A 21,657-nucleotide genomic window follows, 5' to 3' on the forward strand; every position below is an offset into this window, starting at 1 on the left:
CCCTCATGCCATTTGTGGTAAATTTATATTTTTAGTGATGCACCTGTCTTAGGTGCAGTGCAAAACAACCTTTGATAGTAATGCTGCATCTTTGGAGATGGAATTAAGGACAAACAAAGACTTCCTTCAAAACAATTTTATTGTACGGATGTAAAATCATTAAAATAACATTGATGGATTGCTCAGAGCATTAAACTAACAAGCAAAAATTATAATACATTGACAAGCAGACCAAAAGTATGGCTGTGTTCTTTTGGAGCTATTAATTCAGAATGTGTTGCTTCAGAACTGCTTCACCTGGCAAAACGTCCCCTCACACACGTGATGCCATCTACAAGAAAGATGTCAAATCCACTTGATTATGTTAAATATTACTGTGTTAATACAGCTGGGTTAAAAACTAAATGTCTGAAAAAATAAAAATAAAGATATTTGCCACATTTGGAGAAAATTGTTCATATTCTTACCTCTCTTTACAAAGCCCATTGAACCACGACCACCAGTCCACTGTCTCCCAGATCCCGTTCGGACTTTAGGAGGCTGAGAGCTGCTTGTGTCTGAGAGAGAAATAACGCAGAGTTTGTGAAACCGATATGAGATATTGGAGGTTTGCGTAATTTTAGTATGTGTGAGTGTTTGTACCTGCAGAACTAGATGAAGGTTCCTGGCTTGTGGAAGGCAGACTGGCCTCCTCTGAGGGCTGGGCTGGTTCCTCCGCCTCAGTCTGTGACACAGCATCAAGTGAAGCTTCAGCACTGCAGAAATATTTATCAGACAGTTATTTTAATAAACACATTCTACACCACCTACTCCATTATGGAGTCCATGATCTCTCAATAAATTTAACTTCTTATGTCACAACAATGGAAGTAAATTGTGATGCCAGTGTCTCGTTTGGGTAGATTCAAGGGCTCATGTTTACCTGTCTCCTGCATCCATGAACAAGTCGTCTCTCTCCTCCATTCCACTAGGGCCTGCAGGAGCACTAAGGCCGGGTGTGGAGGTGCTCACCATGGGCACAGACTGAGAAGCATGCTCAATTGCTTCAGATGCCACAGTCTCTGATAAAATTGTCACTGAATGGATTAAAAAAAAAGATGATTTAACCAACTGTAAAATGGTAGAGTGAAGAGAATTAGGTATATAATGGGATACTAAAACTATTTTGATATAGCTTGTCATCATCCCTCTGTTCACCATTTTGAAGGAGCGATTTAATTCTCAGTAAATTAAAATGCACAAAAAGTGGCCACTGCATAATCTTGCACTTTTCCAAGATTATTTTAAAATTATTTAGACTATTAAGGTGGATTGATTTGTACGTACCAGGAGCGGCAATCTGTAGTGGGGTTGTGGGCACACTGCGTCCTCCTGACTCCTCCTCATGAGCTCCAAGGAAAACAGAACTCTCAAACATGCCTAAACCTGAAGAACACACAGAAGACAGCATTAAAAGAATAACCAACCAACATCTGACAGAAAGGGCAGTTAAAGAAGTCATTAGTCTGAAAGAATATAAGGTAATGTGTGCTACCTTGTGAGGGCAGCAGGCAAAGGTCTGAATGAGAGGAGCTGGTCTGCGGGAGGTCATCTGAAGGACCGAATCGAAATCGTGATACGCCTGCGACCTGTGGAGAACTTCATACAACAGAAGAAATCACTCATGTGGCTAAATGAAAAAAAATACAACCACAGCGAAGTGTAAAGGCAAAAATGCATACTGGATTGCTTCAGCAAATCCGTCTGAGCGAGGAGGAGGAAGTGTAGGGGTACTAGGAACCATCCTGTCATCATCCTCATAGAAATGCTGCTGTTGGAAAAGCAAGAAAAAAAGATAAAGACAGAGATTGATTGACAAACATTCAAGCTCAGATGCAAACACACCACACAACCAAACCAAGAACCAAAAAGCAACTCACTGCACTACTGGCCATTCCAGAAGTAAGCTGGAGGCCTCGTCCCATTGACGGCCGTCGAACTGGGAGCCTCTGCAGACACATGCAAGTTATTTTTTAAATGCACATTCCAAGCAACGCCAACAACAGCAAACTAAGAAAAAGCTCCTCAAGCTATGCCACACAGTACACTGAGACCTTTGCACACACCTGGACTTGTGGAGGGGGTCCCAACTCTTGAGCAGGTGGGGCCAAGATGTTTAGACGAGGTGGAAGAGGATGCTGAGGTCTCCTGGGTGATTGGGGGTGAGGTCGAGGGGCAGAGCTGGTGACAGGTGCTTCAAAAGCATCCAATGTGCTAGTTTCAACTAAGCCGCCACATACAGATGAAAGGAAAAGAGAAGGTGCTTTAAAACACCAACAACTGACTTCATGAAGCTTGAAAGCCTCAATCCTTTTCATTGTAAATACATGGAAAGATCAACATGATGGATGCTACCACACGTCTTTTCAGACAGTTAGGTCATGCTGACTTACAGCTCTGAGAATCTGCCATGCGTTGGGTGGAGTCTGTCGCTCCAAGACTTTCCTCTGTCTCAGTGCCTGGATCTGTGGGATCAGGGCCCTTGAAAAGGTTGGTGTGGAAGAGAGGTAGGGCAAGGTAGAGGTAGGGCAAGAATTAGCAGAAAGAACATTTCTAGTTAATTTCCTGGGTATAACGTTTTGATTTTTACATACACAGAGAACGTTTGTCCAAAGCTCTTTAGAGCAGAATGGGTTTTAATGACTTTATTATCATAAAAGATGTGTAAAGGGTGCATAGTCAAACTGAGCCTGTTGCACCAGCTATTCATAAATATATTGCATAATGGCAAGCAGCGGTTGGATCATTAAAATGGCATGAGACAGCTCACATCGGAAACTTATGCTTTCATAAACATCTCTGATGTTCAGTCCAAATGTAGGTGTTTGTGCTACACTAAAACCACTTGTCTACACTAGGGTTGGGCAAACTGAACTGAAGAACTAACTCACTTTCAATTCAACAACCGCATCCCAAAGGATGTTTAATTGGAATGATGGGAAAGGGAATTTACTGAAAATCACTTCATAGATATCCATTCACATGAAGGAAATTTCATTAGGCCAGCACAAGCTTTGTAACAAAAACCATGCATAGATCATAATTTAAGACTAATTATGGCCATTTTTTCCTCAAGTAATTAGAGGAAGAACACTACCGTTCAAAAGTATTTAAAGAAATTAGTACTTTTATTCAATTCTTGATCAAAGTGACAGAAAAGGCATTTATAATGTTACAAAATGTTTCCGTTCTTTGAACTTTTTATTCAAAGAATGATAGTATAACATTTCCACAAAAATCCAATTGATAAGAAATGTTTGAGCACCAAATCAGCATATTAGAATGATTTCTGAAGAATCATGTGACACTGAAGAATGGAGTAACCGCTGCAAAAAATTTGGAATAATTTGGAGCTTTGACATCACAGAAATAAATTACATATATTAAAATATAAAACATCTTAAGTTGTAATATCTCACAATATTCCCATCTTCATTTATCAAAAAAATTCAGCCTTGCTGAACATGAGACTTCTTTCCAAAAATAAATAAATAAAATTAATTAATTAATAGATGATATTTTATCATCATGATAATTTTTTTTCATATCAGTCGATATTAGGTGTGTAACGGTACACAAACATTTACACATACGTACCTCGGTTTTGACATCACGGTTCGGTACAGTTTCGGTACAGCAGGGGGGAAAACACATTTTTTTTTTTTAATTAAACAGTGGTTCACTGAACAAATTGCTCTTTCTTTAAATAAATTCAGTTATAAATCAAATTTTCTTAGGGATAAAAATCTACCTCGACTTTAAACCAGGGGTGGGCAAACTTGGCCCTTCCAGGTCACTTTCCTTCAGAGTTTAGCTCCAACTCTAATCAAACACACCTGATACAGCTAATCATTGTCTTCAAGACTACTAGAAGGCTACAGGCAGGTGAGTTTTATCAGGGTTGGACCAAATCTCTGCAGGAAAGTGGCCTGGAAGGGCCAAGTTTGCCCATCACTGCTCTAAACTATAGTGTGAGCCCTTTTTAGGCCTACTATAAGGTTACAGTTAACAACAGAGCCCAAACTTAAATTTAATTACTATTTATTTTTAAATATAACAAGCAACACTCAACTTAAAACAAATGTATGCAAACATGTAAATTGCACATAATGCAGTTTTTAAATTCACTTCTAAATTATAAAAATTCTATTTGTTGTTGAAATATATTCATTTACACAGTGCCTCTCATAACTCGTTTCACAACAGATTTATTTAAACATGAAATAATTAATACATCACTAACAGGTAAAGTAAAATATAAGTTTTATAAAAATATAAATCTAGACTTCATTTATAGCGCACTAACGAGCTGTGGACACTGATGACGTGTCTGAGGTAAATGAAATGCTACGTGACATTTTGTTTACAAGCTGTTTTATCAGTTTTTCAACACTGATTGAAGGATTCCATGAGGCGTGAGATGTTCATTCATGTTTATTTCGTGTTAAAACTAGTAATAAAGAGGGAAGGGATGATCGCGCTGCCATTGAGGCGTTTATACGGCGATCTGTCTCCTCCACATCAAAGACTGACAAACCGGCATTTATTGTTTAAATTTCCTGAAAAAAGGACATAATTTGAAAGATTAGACTTTGTTTCTTATCAAAAGTAACAATATATAAAACTGGAAGTTTCCAATGAAATTCCGCTCGTGCAGTGGTTAAAACAACGCTGTATTTGTTCGGTACACATGCGTACCGAACCGAAAGACACATACCGAAAATTTTTGATACGAATACGTGTACCGTTACACCCCTAGTTGATATCGATAATTATGACGATACATTTCAAACCTTTATTTAAAGTTTAAAGGCAGATTTTTGTAGTGAAAGTGAAAGTTATAGAAACGAGACCATTAATTGTAGTTTTAAACTACTCTTTATAGTCAGAACATGACAAACACTCCAAGTTTTTAATTTTTCCTTAAAATAAATATATTTAATAGAAACATTTATTTCTTCGTTTCTGCAAGTTCTAACGGCTGATATTGTTTCAAATCATGAAACAGGTTTGTGCTGCCTGACTTTGATGATGTGTACCTTCAGCAAAGTTTGCAGTGCAGGCTGCTATATATATATATTATTTTTTGTCTCTTAGAAATGCACATTTGACAGTAGCCCTGAGTTAGGGTGCAGATATAAATTTATATTCATTATCAAAAACAGTAACATCTTTAAAATCGGTAACAACCTCATTTTTACATGGTAAAATATAATTATTCTGACTGTTTGAGTTTTTGACCATTGGTCTTCCAGTACCATAGGCCTACATTTAGATCATGTTAACCAAAGTTAAAACCACACATAGAGCACCTCAATACCATGGTAAAAATGTAACTTTATGGTTTCTAGGTATTTGTATGAAAAACTGTTGGCCTAGTCTAGATACATTTAGTATAAATACACAAACACAATAGCTTAATCACAAAACAATACTGTAATTATATTCCATTACTCCTTTAATACATTTAATACATGTCTACATTAATAATATAATACAATTCAATATGAATATCCCACATTTCTGCCACAATACCATGGTGCAGTTAAGTGTTAACACAGTAAATCCATGGTAAATGTTGGCAATTTGTAGATTGAAAAGCCTTCTGACTGTATCGTTGTGCACAGTGCGCTTTTGGCGCATAAACATTATATCGAACATTTATCGAAATCTTGTTATCGTTTTATCGAGGAAAATTAAATTGCGATAATTATCGTTATTGTTTATCGTCCAGCCCAACTCCATTTACAGTTTAATTTAAGTTTATTGCCACATCAGCATCACAGGATATTTCATGGTAAAGATTATACATTAGAAAAACAATATAGTAGTACACAATACAATATACAATAAAAATAAATTAATAAAAACAATTATAAAACAAAGTATTCCATATAAAATTCTATAAAGGATTCTTTAAATTTACTTTTGAAAGAAATTGTCAAAGTTTTTCTGGGTCCATCTTATAAAACAAGTCCTTAAGAGTTTGTCCTGATAATAACCTATAATGTCTCATGACATTAAATATTTGACAGACCAAAAGCACGTTTAACCGTCAAGTGAGTCCTGCAATATTGATATTTTGGTGCTTGCACTGTTGACTCAATAACCACAACTGCTCTTAGAATTAACAATCTTTACTGCTCCATCACGTTCAACCACACCAGCTCAGTTTACATAGAACAAAAACAGGTTATAATATAACAGGTTAACTTTAGAGTTTCAGTTTGAATGACTAGACATTAACAAAACATAACTAAATCATTGTCAAATCCATTCAATCTTTAAGATGGCAAACGCCTGTGCTGAGAGCTTTCAGACGGCCAAGTGCAGATGCCCCCTTTTTTGTCAAGCAGTTAGCTATAGCTGCTCTTTGGTGGCTGACCACAAGATCTGCTGAATAGTTTCAGAGTGTATAAGCTCCTTCATACTGCTGATTTCTAGGCACAGTCTCTTTTCAGTGACAGATTTTGTAGATTTAAGAGCATTGAGAAGGGAAGGATTGTCTGTTATACACACAATGGGCAAGTTGTTGCATGAGCAGTCACCAGTGGTAATCCCAGAGTAGAGTATAACGAGGAAAACTGCAGTGTCAATCCCATCTGCAAGTGCCAAAGTCTCTCCTGCTAAGATACTCAGTACAACTCTCCTGATGTGTTTTGACTGCAAGGATATAGGTGAAATTTTTTTTCCATTTTCTCCAATAAGCATGATGAAATGTCCACCGTGTGCCACCATGCGGAAGGTTTTCCATTGAGGAATCACTGTACACCACTAATTTAACAGAACTGTTTTTCCCTAAGTACTGGAACCTCAAGGTGACCTCTTCTGATTTCAGTTTTCTGATACGTTTATTTGCACAATGCAGGGTCTGAACAGTAGCATGCTTTGTGTTAGATGCCAAAATGGATATGTCACACATTATGTCAGGTCTGCTTTGCCTGGCAACCCACAATATTTGTCCAATCTTTGATTTTAGCATGTCCATCTCAACATCTGTCAATGAAGCTTCACGTTGTGTTGCTCTGGTGGAGTCCACTAGAATGGGTTGCAGATTTTTTATGTACGTTCCTTGTTGTACTTGTATTTCATCCTTCAGAGAATGTACTTCTATTCCAATGTAGCTGAAACTGTCATGCTCTTCCCATCCAACTTGAACGGCAGCTTTTAATTGAGGAATGATAGTTATGGAGAATGCATCTGTACCACCCCAAATAAAGTCATCCACATGAGATGCAAGAATCCCCATCACGTTGCAGGAATCATCCAGCCAGTAAAATACTGCTGGATCTACCTTTGACACTGTAGCTCCCAGTTGTTGCATTGTGTCTTTCACTCTATTATACCAGAATAAAGAAGCATCTGTTAGGCCATAAACACATTTTTTAACTTCCATATAGTTCCTTTGCTCTGTGTTTCTCGTGGTGGGCAAATGTAAATATCTCTGGTTAAATCTTTACCTTGTAAAAAGGCTGCTTTAATGTCCATGGAGTTTAGCTGCCATTTATTTTGACATATGACTGCCATGATCATTTTTAGAGACTCTGAAGCACATGTAGGTGAGTCTTTGGGAAGGTCTTGAGTGTTTATTTCTTCAAAGCCTCTCGCAACTAGTCTAGCCTTAGGTACAACTCCAGCAGTTGTTTCTTTAAGTGTGCACACCCATCTCGTGGAGATGCACTTCTGCCCTTCATCTTTCACTTCTTCAAAGATGTTATTTCTCTTCCAGGTGCTGAGTTCTGTATTTTTTGCAGGCATGAAGAGATCATCATGTACTATCAATATATCATCCTCATTGTAGTCAGTGCTCAACTTAGCATGTTCGGAAGGAATCACCTGAACACTGTCCATTTGTCCTAGATCGACTTATCCAGTTGTGCCAGCAATTTCCTCATGCTCACTGTACTGCAAATTGTACCAGTTTTTGTGTTTTCCAGTAGCCTTTCCTGCTCGGCTGAGGATTTTTCCAGTATGGGTTTGTCCATTTTGATTGCCTGTGTATTTAACCATTTGGCTTATTTTCAGTCTTAGGCCTTCACAGCTCATGGAAGAGAGGGTTTGTGGTGTACGGGATTGATCAAGATTATCCCCTCCAGGCAGCACTGATGATGGTCACTTCCTCATTGTGACTTTCAGTGTCACTGAGATCTGCTGTGTGCTGGTGTTACTGTGGGATTTTCATCTGTTTTCATTTGTTCCCTTTCTGTCTCCTCTAGTTTTATTTGTGGGTCATCCACCTTTCTTAGTCTAGACTGATGCACCCGAACATAGGTTCCACCATGCCTGACAAATACAACCACACTATCTTGGCCTATGACCACACCTGGACCATTCCACTCATTACAATCTACTCACTTATAACACACTTTGTCCCCCATTTCATATCTGTCATGAACAGGTCGCAGTTGCTTACGAAGGGCTCTTCGGATTCTCTCCGAGCATTCAGCTTCTGTGAATGTTTTTCTCATTCCATGTAGTGTTTAGCTATCCAAGTACTTATACTTGTTTCCAGAGCTGGGGGCTTATCAGTGAGGACTGAGGGCAGTTAGGGTTCTGCCCAAACATTAACTGGTAGGGACAATCAGGGCCGGATTAACATAAGGGCTAGGCGGGGCTGAAGCCCCAGGGCCCACGGATTGAGGGGGCCCGACGTGATTGGCTTTGGAGGAAAGAAAAAGTAGACCTAGAATTGATTGGCCATCGGGAGCACCCGAGCTTTTCCCAGTGTGCCAATTGCCGAAATCCCACCACGCCCCCACATATTAGTGTCTGCGCTATTTCAGTCCAAAAGATATGAGTGATAAAATTGTCTTTGTACTCGTTTACACTAGAGTTGCGGGTATCTTTTAATCACCTCGGCTTTACTGTAGCGCATGGGAAACAAACACTAAAAGCCAAGTGATGAAACGGCACTAAGTTACCTGATTAAACCGCGCAGTGCAAGAGAACAGCTGGACCACACCGGACTGGTGTCTCGCGCCCGCCCAGCGCTGACAACGACTGCAGCTCAACACTTTCTCCTCTCTATTGAAGTGATAAGCAGCACTTGCCCATTTGAATTCGACACACGACACTTATATGTGAACAGTAAAGTCTCTGTGGTGAAGGTACATTAAGCAATTTAATCCACACAGGACCACACCTATGCTATTTAACATGCAGTTACTGACACTGTAGAAATATGGCATTAATGATATTATTAATGCCACAAAAATCGTTATAGGCTACTTATTGCCCATCAAATACTGGATCAAATAAAGGCAATAAGTCACTTTTATAAAGGTTTACTAATACTATAGTTAACTCTGGATTCAATAATTAGCTTTTCATTAGGGCAACTAAGGATAATTTAATAGTTCTAACTTTAATTGCAGAAAAATATTAATTCAATAATTAAGAGCCTGCAATATAATGGAATATTAATATTGTTAAATGCATTAAGAATTCGAAAATATTTGTTTTTCGTCCGTTATTTATTAATAAATAATTTATTTGTTTATTCCAGTTGCCCTAACCCCAAGACATTTATGGGGGACTGTGTGGGCCAGATGGGCTGAATTTTAGCACCGGTCCAGCCCTGATGATTCTCCTCTTCTAGGGCCAGAAAGAAGACCTTCTAATAATACAACTATTTAACGTAAACTCCTTAAGGGAGCTGTACATGCTCAAAAGTTGTTGCTGCTTCTGGAAACCTGTTTGCTTTGGCTTCATATATCTGGTGTTATTGTATTTATTCTTTTAATATGTTGTAGCCTGGAATATTTAGCGTGCATACTCATTGTATCTCTGTGTGTTGGAGATTTGATTAAAAAAAAAAAAAAACCTAGATAGGCTACTATGAAGGGGGGCCCTTGGGTTTGCTATAGCCCCAGGGTCCTATGTCTTAATCCGGGCCTGGGGACTATAACCATGCACATTGTGCACATAGAGTTCTTTGCCATTAGTGCCCAATCTAGGGTTGTCTTCCAGTCACAGTTGTTGTCCCTCTTCAGCTTCAGCAAAATTTCAGTGAGGGTCTGATTGTGCCTTTTGCTCAAGGCTGTTGCTTCATGGGCTGTACACTGCAGTTGTTTTAACTTCAATGTTAAACTTTTCAGCCATGTCCTTCATTTCGTCATTATAAAATTCACCTCCATTATCACTAGTCTGCATGGAGGACCATGAACACTTATCCAGCAGTGAATGAAGTGCTTCTCTATCTCTTTGGGGTTCTTTGTGGTGACGAAAGACAGATGCCCGCCCTTTCTCACCTCGTCTGCAGAGGTGGCGTGAACGCCCAAAGCCTTCGGCCGCTGGACCGGGAACCCCTTAAGGCTAAAGGCCCAACTCCTATCAGGATAGCCCTGGTAAACGCGAGATCTTTTGCGATAATTGCGAATTTAAAATCTTTTATTTTAAATGACTTTTTCACCTCCCATGCACTGGATTTTTTGTGTGACTGAAACTTGTATTAGTGGAAGTGACTTAAGCGCTTTTTCAGAGGTTTTAATTATCGACTGTACATTTTTGAACTTTCCGAGGTCTTCTGGACGAGGAGGAGGGGTTGCGACTATTTTTAAAGAAAACTGTAACGGTCACCAACTGTCATCAGACAATTATTCCACTTTTGAATTGAATATTTTTGAACTGGGTCGTTTCCAGCCGGTGCTTTGCGCTGTGATATATCAACCACCTAAATACAGCAAGGATTTCATCAATGACTTCTCCGACTTTTTGTCTAGAATTATGCCAAACTATGACAGGATTGACGATTTTAAAATTCAAATCTGCTGCCCTACGAAGCCACTGGTTAAAGACTTTTTAAATTTAATTGATTCTTTTAACCCGATTCAGTCTGTGATTGGTTCAATGCATGAGATTGGTCATACGTTAGATCTTGTTTTATCGTGTGGTTTACCTATTTCTACCCTTGAAATCTCTTAAGTATTTTTTTCTGATCATATGCCTGTTCTTTTTGATATCTCTATTCCTTGTTATTCTAAACAGAGTCTTCAAGCTCTGCGATGTCGTATATTTAACTCGTCCACTGCTGTTCACTTCTCTGCTGCTTTTCAAATTTTTTCTGAAACTTATTTTACATCTCCCTCGTATTTTAATACCGAGGAGCTAACCTCACGGTTTAATTCCTCCCGTCAAAGTGCTTTGGATATTGTTGCACCTTTTAAAATTATGCATCCTAAGCCAAAACCAGAGCCCTGGTTGAATGATATCACTCGCGGTGTCAGACGTGAGTGCAGGAGAGCTGAACGTCAGTGGAAGAAAGAAAAGCTGCAGGTGTCTTTTGACATCTTAAAAGGAGACTTGGTACAGATACCAAACAACTGTTAAAGCAGAAAAAACAAAATATTTGTCAAATGTTATTCTTAAAAATTCTCATAAACCTAAAGCACTCTTTAGTACAATTAGTGCAGTGCTAAATGCCTCTCAGCCTAATTTTTCTGATGTGTCTTCTGATACCTGCAAGAGGTTTCTACAATTCTTTGTGGAGGAGGTAGCAATTATTAGAACGCACATTATACCTCCTTCTGCGGACCCCTCTATCCCGGCCACTTGCTCTGCCGTTTTTGACCAGTTTGAGCCGCTCTCTCTTTCTTTTTTGAAAGATGTTATTAATCAGATGAAACCCTCTACTTGTCCCACAGATGTAGTTCCTCCTCGTTTTTTAAAGGAGATTTTTGACACATCTGGGCCTGTAGTTCAAGAAATTATTAATAGCAGTTTAAACTTAGGTGTTGTTCCTTTAGATTTTAAACATGCTGTGGTTCAACCTCTGATAAAAAAAAAATCTAACCTGGACACTATGGTTCTCTCTAATTATAGACCTCTAAACTCTCCTTTTTTTGGTAAAATATCAGAGAAAGTTGTCTGTATACAGTTGCAATCTTTCTTCGATACGAACAGAGTTTTAGAAGTATATCATTCGGGTTTCAAAGCTCTTCATAGCACAGAAACGGTACTCTTAAAGGTTTTTAATGACCTTTTATTGGTCACTGACTCAGGACATTCAGCCATTCTTATGCTTTTAGATCTGACTTCTGCATTTGATACCATTGATCAGAATATCCTACTTTCCCGGTTGGAACATGTTGTCAGTATTAAGGGTACTGCTCTGGAGTGGTTCAGGTCCTATCTAACAGACAGGACTTATTCTGTCTGCCTTGGTGACTGTTTCTTCATCAGCACCCCTTCCATTTGGAGTCCCTCAAGGCTCAATTCTTGGCCCAATGCTGTTTGCCCTGTATATGCTCCCATTAGGGTCCATTCTCAGGAAATATAACATTTAGTTTCACTGTTATGCAAGACACACAAATTTATCTGCCATTGAAACGGAAACATGCCAGTACTCTAAAACTTCTGTTTGACTGCCTCAGAGACATTAAAGATTGGATGGCCCTACATTTTTAATGAGAGCAAGACTGAAATTATGATATTTGGTCCAAACTGTACTAATAAAGCCTCTAACATTGATCTGGGCCCTTTGCTTCCCCATGTTAAAACCACTGTAATAATGGATATGGATTTTAAACTTGACAAACAGTTAAACAATGTAGTAAAGTCAAGTTTTTATCAGTTAAGGCTTTTATCTAAAGTTAAGACTTTTTTGTCTTTTAATGATGCTGAAAGGCTTATACATGTTTTTATTTAATCTTGTTTAGATTATTGTAATGCCCTCTATGTTGGTCTCAACCAGACCTCTCTCTCACGCTTGCAGTTAGTGCAGAATGCTGCAGCTCGACTTTTAACTCGAACGCGTAAACGGGAACATATTTCCCCTATATTGGCTTCCCTACATTGGCTTCCGGTCCGTTTTAGAATTGTTCTTAAGGTTCTAGTGCTTGCTTATAAATCCTTAAATGGCGTAGCCCCAACCTACCTTTCTGATCTTATACAACTGCACGTTCCATCCAGGTCCTTGAGGTCTGCTGACCTTATGTTGCTTGCCATCCCTAGATTAAGACTAAAGCACAGGGGAGATCGGGCTTTTGCCGTAGCTGCCCCTAAACTCTGGAATTTATTACCACTGTCTGTGAGGATGGCTCCAACTTTGTCTGCTTTTAAAACTAGTCTTAAAACACATTTTTATTCTTTGGCATTTAATTCAGTTTGAGAGCTGTGTTGTTGTTTTTTCTTCTCTTTGTCTTTACTATTGCACTTTTTACTTTACATTTCTGTAATGTACAATACTATGTACAGTACCTCATTATTATTGTTGTTTGTTTTATGACCCTTATGTACAGCACTTTGGTCAACTACTGTCGTTTTTAAATGTGCTTTAGAAATAAATTAAACTTGAAACTTGACAATACTCCCTGCACTGGAGCGTGTGAAGTGGTCAATAGCATGCAAATACCATACTCCCGGCTTAAGCTCATGTAAGTCCACAGCCACAATCTCATTATAGGCTGATGCTATGGGCAAACCCACTACAGGCTTATGTTTTGGCTTGCTGTATCTGCTACATGTATCACAGTTTTTAACAATGTTCTTGAGAATTGGGTTGCTTTCATCATCGTGATTACCTGAGCAGGCCAGTAATTTTTGCAGTCTATCAGCTGAAGCATGTCCAAACTGTCTGTGTAGTTTACGATAGGACTCTCTCCTTTTCTTTTATTGTCATGTTTTCTGTCACAGCAAGAATTTCATTTTAATTTTGTGTCTTGCTCTCACTTGTCTCCTTTTCATCTAGATGACTGTCATCTCTCAAGTTCACACAATAATGTCCTGAAGAGGTTAATTCAAGTTTAACAGGTTGTTTAAACATTGTTGCTTTATCATGTGCAACGTCCAGAACTGCACTTGCTCTTTTCAATGAAGCCTTGCTTAAAAGCATTGGTATATCTGCAGGAACAACTTCTGTCTCTATTTTGCACCTGGTATGTCCTATTCTTGCTGGAATGGTAACTTTCCTTGTGGAGTGAACAACTTTGCCATCACTAATTGTGAAAGGTCTTGCACTTTGTCATCTATTTTCAGTAACTCACTCTGTGGTAGCCCACTTGTGTAATCCTCAAGCCATGTTTCCCCACACACAGTTCTTGTACAGGCTGTGTCAATCACAGCTGATCCTAAAGCCTCCACCATGAAGATTTCTGTATTAGACAAAGATTCATTTGAAAACAAAGTGATGTTACATTCTTCAACATCATCTTTTAGTCCTTCATCTTTTGTCAGTCTTACATGTTCCTTTTTGTTTGGACAGTCCTTTGCCCAGTGAAACGTGCTTTGGCAAATTACATATTTCGTTCTTCTCCCATATATAGCAAGGGGGTTTGTGCCTTGAGCCACAGTTTGGGGTTGGTGTGTGGGGTGTTTGACTTATTTCCCCGTTTGCCCGAGTATCTTGTGTAGTATGCGGTGTCAATATCTGCGCTCTGCAGTGCACTGCCGCCCTCTCGTGGTGAAGTAACGTTATCGCCAAAAATTATTTTCAAGGCTGATTTCATATCAGTGAAAGAAACGCTGGGGCAAGCTGTAAGCGCTAACTGTTTATCTTTAACCGTAAGTCCGGCAGTATCGAGTAGCTTAAAGGCTAGTACGGCATCTGGAAGCTCCATTTTGAGCTTACATAGCCTGTTGTATCGACGTTCTAACTCAAGGATGTATTCCACCATTGAAACACTGTTTTCTCTAATGATCCGGTCAAACGCAGTGTACGCCTCATACTGTCTATCTTTTTCTACTTTTAAAAACACAGAGTCCAATTTTGCTATAAGTGTTTGCATCCCAGTGTCAGCATTCAAATCCTCAGCGGACATTTTCAGTGCCCTGTCCCTTGCTCTGCCTGTTAGTGACAAGATAACTTTCAACCTCATTTTTCCAACTTTCGTAAGCCGTCTTCTCGTCAAACGGTGGGGGATTTTGTAATTCCCAGCAGCAGCCATCCTCTGCTACCAATGTTGACTCAATAACCACAACTGTTCTTAGAATCAACACTCTTTACTGCACCATCACATTCAACCACACCAGCTCAGTTTACATAGGACAAAAAAACTAAACTAAAAAAACCCAGCGCAAACCCATTAACGGTGCTCTTCGCACATGCGCAGTAGATAAAACATTACTTAACATGCACTACTCAATTTAAATTCAGGAATTGACATTCTCAACTGAATTCTGATCGGTGCTCATCCCTGGTGTGTACCTCTGTGTCGTCTCCCTCGTAGGCCTCATTGCCATCTCTGCTGCTGCTCCCTTCATTGCTCTCTTCTCCCTCTTCCCCAATACCACCATCCTCCTCCTCATCATCATCATCTTCCTCATCCTCCTCTTCCTCATCCTCATAATCCTAAAGTGGTTAAAACAGTTAATATAATAGGATTAAACATCACTGAATGTCAGCTGCGGTGCGATTACATACCTGCTCTTCTTCCTCCTCCTCCTCCTCCTCGGATTCCTCTTCGTGGTCTCCCTCACTATCTGTGTCACTAACAATGACTATGACATGATGATCAGGCTCCTCCAGGCTTCGATGGGTCTCAGAGGGATGGGGCAGAAGTCGACCTCCAGGGACAGACTGAGATGGTCCTGGTGCCTCATCCATCTCCTCCAAAGTAGAGTAGCACTCCAACTCCTTCACACAGACATGGATATAAAACACCCATTTCTATCAGTTTCACACTTATGCTGTCTGAATACAAACAGGACGTTTCGACACATCCCCTTGCCATTACCTGTCGAGCATCAGGAGCCTCCTGGCTATCACCCGGTACAACACTCTCAGCCTCAGTGCTGTCTTCAGCCAACATCTCTTCCTGCAATGTATAATTTTGTTGTTTTACATTGCACACAGATTTAATTACTTATTTACAGCAAAAAAATAAAATTATGTCACCCTGACTTAAAATAATATGCTTCAGTTATGAACCTTACCTCCAGACCTACTCTATGAATGCAAACCCTCTTGCAAATGGGTGTGTCATTGGGCTCATCCTGGGACTGTGTGTCAGCAGACATGCTCTCTTGTTCCTCTTCACGGGGGCGTTTGCTCAAGGCACTACTAGGAGATGCGGACACTACAGGAGGACACAAAAGAGATCATGTGTAGAGTGAGATGCTGTAACAAAACTGTTCAGGTAATCTAGTTGAGTTTAGAATTGACATTACCTGCACTGGCACTGCTTGTGCTAGCGGTGGCACTCCACATCCCCGTAGATGTAGAAAGAGGCCTGTCTAACTGTGGGTTTGGGAACATTACAGCAGCTGGAGGTTCCTGATTGGATGGTTCAGCAGGGGGCTGGGTCTGTTGCTGGGTGGGCTGTATGAATGCAGTGGCCTGGCTCTGCTGTTGAACGTTCAGCAGAGGTTGAGCAAGGGTGGTCTGAACATTAGGGCTGGTGGACCGCACTGAACCGCTGGCACTTCCATACACAGTCACATGCTCAAGTGGGCCCTCGGACGACTGCATGGCTGCAAGGTCAAGGGGGAAAGAAAAGTAATTTGTTTGCACATCAGTGTTGTTAAGTAAAATTATTAAAATTGTTTTGTTTAATAAAATAAAACCAAAATAAAATGTTAAATTTAGAAATGTTTTCTTGGTAACTAACAGAAAAGGTTAAGTTACTAAATTATATGAAAACTAAACTAAAACTATAATAAAAATAAAAGCTAAATAGTCAAACACTTTAAAATATAAAAAAAAAAAATCAAAAGCTGAAAAAGATGAAAAGCACATAAAAAGAAAAATGATTGAAGTCAAATGGAAAACTGAAAAATGTGAAAAATCTAATTAAAAATATTAACTCTTTCCCCGCCATTGATAGAATTATCCAGCTTTCCGTGTTTTCACTGGTGTACGGTAGGAGGTGCTATTACTCATCTTCTGAAAGAGTATTGAACGTCTGGATCAAAACACGACAAAGCAGAAAAAAAAAACAATCGCATATGTGAAGCAGATGCATATGTAATATAATGTGATCATCAAGCATTAAACAGCATATAAATCAAAACTGTCAAACGTTACCAAATTAAATGACGATCCTGGAAGTGGTATAGGACCATGCAAGCTTTAGATGTGTTGATGGAAGTGATCTTACCCACATTCAAGTGTTGATTAAAAAAGATTGCATGAAGCCAGACTAAAATGGGTTTTATTTTGTTTAAAAGCAGAGGCTCGGTTCTTTGTTTTGACATTACATGCTTAGATATTCATACAAAAAATATTCTGGGTGCCATTAAACTTTTGTGCTAATGATCAAAAATGCTGGCAGTGGCTGGCAACTTTTTTTTTTTAAAACGCTGGCGAGGAAAGATTTAATAAATACTATAATTAGCACTATATTTATAATTTTAGTATCACATTGATATATTATTGTAGGTGGTAATATTTTGAATAAGATTATTTCTATTTTCTATTTTCTTTTTAATTGCAAAGTTTTAGTAATTTTTTGTCCTTTGTCTTTATTATTAGTTTTTGTAATGTCTATATAATTTTCATTAAGTTTGTTTATTTTAGTACTTTAAACAAAAATGAGTTACATTTTTCAAAATATTTTCTTTCAGTTTATTTCATTTATAAATGTTTATGGTTTCCGTATTAGCTATTGATAATAACCCTGGCCAAAAACACAGTCCAACACTTACGCTCTTGGCTCTCCACCTGCGTGGTGGGCATGACTGTGGCAGTGGGTGTAGGGGTGGGCACTGGGGCAGGAGTGATCATGGGTTTGATGCTGGCCCTTGGGGTGGATTTGTTTCCTGGAATGGCTGGAGGCTTGCTGGGGGTTGCTGCCAGTGGCGTGGGCTTTATGTTAGCAGTTGGAGGTTCTGAAGAGCTTGCACTATAAAAGCAACAATGTAGAAAGGCTTGACTTGTAGAGATGCTTGCCATTTTTTTAAATATGACAATGATCATGAGTTAACTGTGTAGCTGAATGTGTACCGCCCCCTTAAAAATACTGTACCTTCCTCTTTCTGCCACTGGTGTGGACTTCAGGGAGATCTGTCGCTGTTCTGTTGTCCTTTGCGGTTCCTGGGTCTGAAGACAGAAGAAAAAATAGATAAGAACTTAAACGTTTAAACTTGTTTAGTTACAGGTTTGCAATTGCACAACTATGGTGGCGTTACCTTGCTGGAGCCCTGTTCTGGAGGTTCATCTCTCTGTTCTCCATGTCTCTCCTGCTGCTCGCGGAGGTCTCGCAGCTCCCTTTCCTGTCTGCTCAGACGCCCCTCATACTGTGACTTTAGTGCACTCACTCGCACTTCCATTTCCTCTTTTTGTTGCTTCAGCTCCTCATTTTCTTTCTGGAGCTGACCTTTTACACCTGGAAGTAGAGGTCAAAGTGTCAAACATCAAAAGGAAAGATCTGACATGGACCACAAACCTCAGGGTCAAACTAACTAGAAGAGAAAGACTATTCATTTTAAAACAGGGTAAATTCTTACCAGTAAGCTGGCTGATCTTCTGCTTGGCCATTACTATAGCCTTCTTGGTCCTCTCCTCCTTTTCAGTCAGCTGCTGTTTGAGTCGCTCCTCCTGAGATGATTTCTCTTGAAGCTCCTGCCTGAGTCGTGTTAGCTCTGCCTGTAGACGAGTGGCCTGTTCCTGTGCACTGCGTGCCTCTGCTTCCCGCTCACCTACAGTCTGCAAATGACAAAAGGAATCTCACACCATGAGTTTCATATTTCAAAAAGGTACCCAATCATTTCAGTTTGATCTTAAAAGGTTGTGCAGCACATTTCAGTGCAGATTGTTTTGTGATCCTATCACTATGTAAGGCAGAATCTGCAAAGAGCCTGTTGATGGACAGGGGAGCCACATTATATTTTGCTCAGAGAAGTCAACAAAGTCAGAGAAAAGATGGAAATTTACATAAAAATGGAAAAAAAAAAAAAATCAATTCAAACATGTTCAAATAAATAATATGAAATGTTTTAATCAATAAATTTAAGTGTAAAAGAAAAAGGGGGGAAAAAAAAAAAACAGGCAGTGTACTTACTCTACTGAGATTCTCCAGATGGTCTTCCAGTTCTCTTGTCCTGTTCTCTGATTGGTTGAGGGACTCCTTGACGGCCTGAAGTTCTTGAGCTGATGCCTGCTGTGCCTCTTGATCCTGGGCTGGTGCAGATGCCGCTGCAGCTACCAACTGCACAAAAACCCATTTAAATCAGACCTCCACTCCAAACACACATTTGCAAATTCAAACCACTTTCTTAATCATAAACCCTGACACACCTTGTCATATTCCACCTTGAGTTCCTCGTACTGGGTTTTGTAACGTCGACCAATCTTTTTAACTTGTGTGATGGTTTTCAGTTTCTCCTGGATGTCCAGATTTTTGGCCTCCTGGTCTTTCTTCAGGCTGTCCCTCTCCACCATCACCTTCCCCAAGTTCTCCCTTAGGTTCTGCACCTGGGATTGCAGCATAGTCAAAGAGCCACTGCTCCTGTAGAGAGCAAGAAAAAGCGACATGCTTTCATATTTTATAGCCAAGAAAAGAATGAAAAGCCTTTTTAGCCTGTGAAACTTGTGCATGCACAATGAAGGTAGAAAGCTTCTTTAACCTGGCAACATCAGCTTTGAGCCGACTGGTATCCTCGACAAGCTGCTGGATGCGTTTGAGATGCGCTTCCCTCTCAGAGTGCAGGCGCTTGTACTCCTCTGGGTCAGTGTCCTTCTGCTGGCTCACCAGGTGCTAAACCCCATAAGAAAGTATGATGAGGAACAAGTAATTTTCACCAATGACAAATACAGTTTTTGAAGGTAACATCTCAAAACACACACAAACTGACCTGAGTGCGAGCTTTCCAGCGTTTGATATCTTCTTCCAGAAGCTTCTTCTCTGCCTGTAGCATACCACTCTTCTCACTCAGCTCTGCATTGGACTCCTGCATGGGCAAGATGTCTGACTCCAGTTTACGCACCTGTGAAACAAAACATTATTATGACATTATTATCCCCTTTAAGCAAATACATGTGACTTTTTATTCAATTTAAAGTGTATATAAATTTTTCATATGTAAAGATACATGCATGCAAAAATATTTAATATATAATTAAAGTCTTAAAGAACAATAAAATAAAACAAATTTAAATGTTTTTTAACATTTAAAAAGAGTAAAATAAATTAAAATATGAATTAACATTTTGTTTTTATAATAAAATCTATAAAACTTCTCTTAATAATACACAATCAGGTATTATTTATTTATTTATTTTTAAAGCAGTATTTCAACTAGCATATGTAATTGTTGACTATACTTTTTAATAGGGATGGCTTGCCTTGGCTTGAGTATCCTGCAGCTCCTGTTCCAGTTTCTCTTTCTCCTCCCTCAGCATCTTATTGGTCTCCATTAGCACATTCATGGTTTCTGTCTTCTTCATCAGCTCATCATGCTGGGTCAGAGTCTTTGCAGTCACCTTTAGACAATAGTTAAACAAAAGCAAAAGGAAAATACAGGGCTGGTAACTAAGGCAGTTAACTAATACAGTTGATCAGGAATAAAATTGTATGAATCTGGTTTCTCCAAATCAACCTGCATCCTCTCTCTCTCCGCATTTAGACTCTCTTGCACATCCTTCAGCTCTCTCTCCAGATGTTCCACTCTTAGCCTGTGCCTCAGACTCTCACCCTGGACCACCTCAAACCGAGACTCTGCGATCTCCTTCTCCCGTCGCACAAACCTGCAAACCACGTAGGAATGAGAGACTGCCGTGAATAAGGAAACTAGAGAATAATCTAAATTTCTTTTCATTTCTCCTTTTCGCCATCTGTTTTTATCACTTTCTCTCTGCAAAATTAAAAGTCACTGAAATTCATAACAACTGGGAGACAACAAAAGACCTTAGGATCTCTATGAGCTGCTCCTGAGACTTGCCCTCCTCTGTCAGAGAGACGTTGAGAGGACTCTCACTGGTGGCTCGCTGCAGCTGACTGGCCATTTGTCCACTCAGAGTCTGTATCTGCTCGTGAAGGAGTGTGTTCTGCCTCTGCAGATCTTCACAGCGAGACTCTAACTTAGACTGCTCCTCCTGATGTGGAGAGAAAAACAAAACGACTGTGAAAATGCTATCACTTACTTCCATAACAGCCATTTGTTTGGCAAATTCTTTACCTTGATTATCTTCTCTTGCTCCTCCCAAGAGACACGAGCCTCTAGCAGCTGTGCACTGGTGCTCTGAACTTTCTCCTCCAGCTGCTGTCTGAGATGAGCTGCCTGCAGAGCCTGTGCTTTGGCAGCCTGCAGTGCTTCCACATCGGCCACATGCAGCAACATCTCCCTCTCATACTTATCCTGCGCCTCAGCTGCCATCTTAGCCTGCTCCTGACTGTCCAGGATGGCCTGCTGCTCTTGTGCAGCAGCAACAGCAGCTCTCTCCAGGGCATTCTGGTGTTCCGCCTGCAGGCTGCTTAGAGATTTCCTCAGCTTGCTCAACTGAGATAAAGGATCAAGAAATAAGTCAAATTCAGCCTCTAAAATCACAATGCTGATCTCTAAGAATGGATAAAGAGTGTATCACAAAAAATGAACAGAATAAATTACATTAACACCCATTCATCAACTTGGGCCATTAACTTGGTACCACACTGTGAACTACTGTGACGGCTGGACTCTGTTTTCACCAATTTATACTGAAAAACTATAACTAATATATATATATATATATATATATATATATAT

At 39.6% G+C, this 21,657-nt stretch overlaps 1 protein-coding gene across 6 annotated transcripts in view; it reads right to left on the reverse strand.

Annotated features, from left to right (window-relative positions):
- Positions 1-6: 6 nt before the first annotated feature.
- LOC107696139 (nucleoprotein TPR-like) overlaps positions 7-21,657 on the reverse strand; it is a 32,195-nt gene continuing 10,544 nt past the window's right edge. For 3 of the 6 annotated variants that reach the window (XM_016496329.1, XM_016496331.1, XM_016496328.1), the window contains exons 24-49: positions 21,091-21,411; positions 20,820-21,007; positions 20,512-20,659; positions 20,258-20,395; positions 19,768-19,899; positions 19,540-19,670; positions 19,211-19,421; positions 18,975-19,121; positions 18,421-18,619; positions 18,103-18,299; positions 17,940-18,013; positions 17,620-17,816; positions 16,144-16,446; positions 15,910-16,052; positions 15,711-15,791; positions 15,398-15,610; positions 15,182-15,325; positions 2,433-2,520; positions 2,106-2,263; positions 1,920-1,988; positions 1,722-1,810; positions 1,535-1,638; positions 1,327-1,425; positions 923-1,076; positions 643-755; positions 7-557 (exon numbers count right to left, since the gene is read on the reverse strand). In XM_016496329.1, coding sequence (XP_016351815.1) covers positions 394-557; positions 643-755; positions 923-1,076; positions 1,327-1,425; positions 1,535-1,638; positions 1,722-1,810; positions 1,920-1,988; positions 2,106-2,263; positions 2,433-2,520; positions 15,182-15,325; positions 15,398-15,610; positions 15,711-15,791; positions 15,910-16,052; positions 16,144-16,446; positions 17,620-17,816; positions 17,940-18,013; positions 18,103-18,299; positions 18,421-18,619; positions 18,975-19,121; positions 19,211-19,421; positions 19,540-19,670; positions 19,768-19,899; positions 20,258-20,395; positions 20,512-20,659; positions 20,820-21,007; positions 21,091-21,411 — 4,005 coding nt within the window. In that variant the 3' untranslated portion in view covers positions 7-393. The remainder of the gene's footprint in view (positions 558-642; positions 756-922; positions 1,077-1,326; positions 1,426-1,534; positions 1,639-1,721; positions 1,811-1,919; positions 1,989-2,105; positions 2,264-2,432; positions 2,521-15,181; positions 15,326-15,397; positions 15,611-15,710; positions 15,792-15,909; positions 16,053-16,143; positions 16,447-17,619; positions 17,817-17,939; positions 18,014-18,102; positions 18,300-18,420; positions 18,620-18,974; positions 19,122-19,210; positions 19,422-19,539; positions 19,671-19,767; positions 19,900-20,257; positions 20,396-20,511; positions 20,660-20,819; positions 21,008-21,090; positions 21,412-21,657) is intronic. The other 3 variants (XM_016496333.1, XM_016496332.1, XM_016496330.1) reach the window with 2 other exon arrangements.

Source organism: Sinocyclocheilus anshuiensis, unplaced genomic scaffold (assembly GCF_001515605.1).
Source record: "Sinocyclocheilus anshuiensis isolate Anshui unplaced genomic scaffold, SAMN03320099.WGS_v1.1 scaffold306, whole genome shotgun sequence".
Lineage (NCBI taxonomy): Eukaryota > Metazoa > Chordata > Actinopteri > Cypriniformes > Cyprinidae > Sinocyclocheilus > Sinocyclocheilus anshuiensis.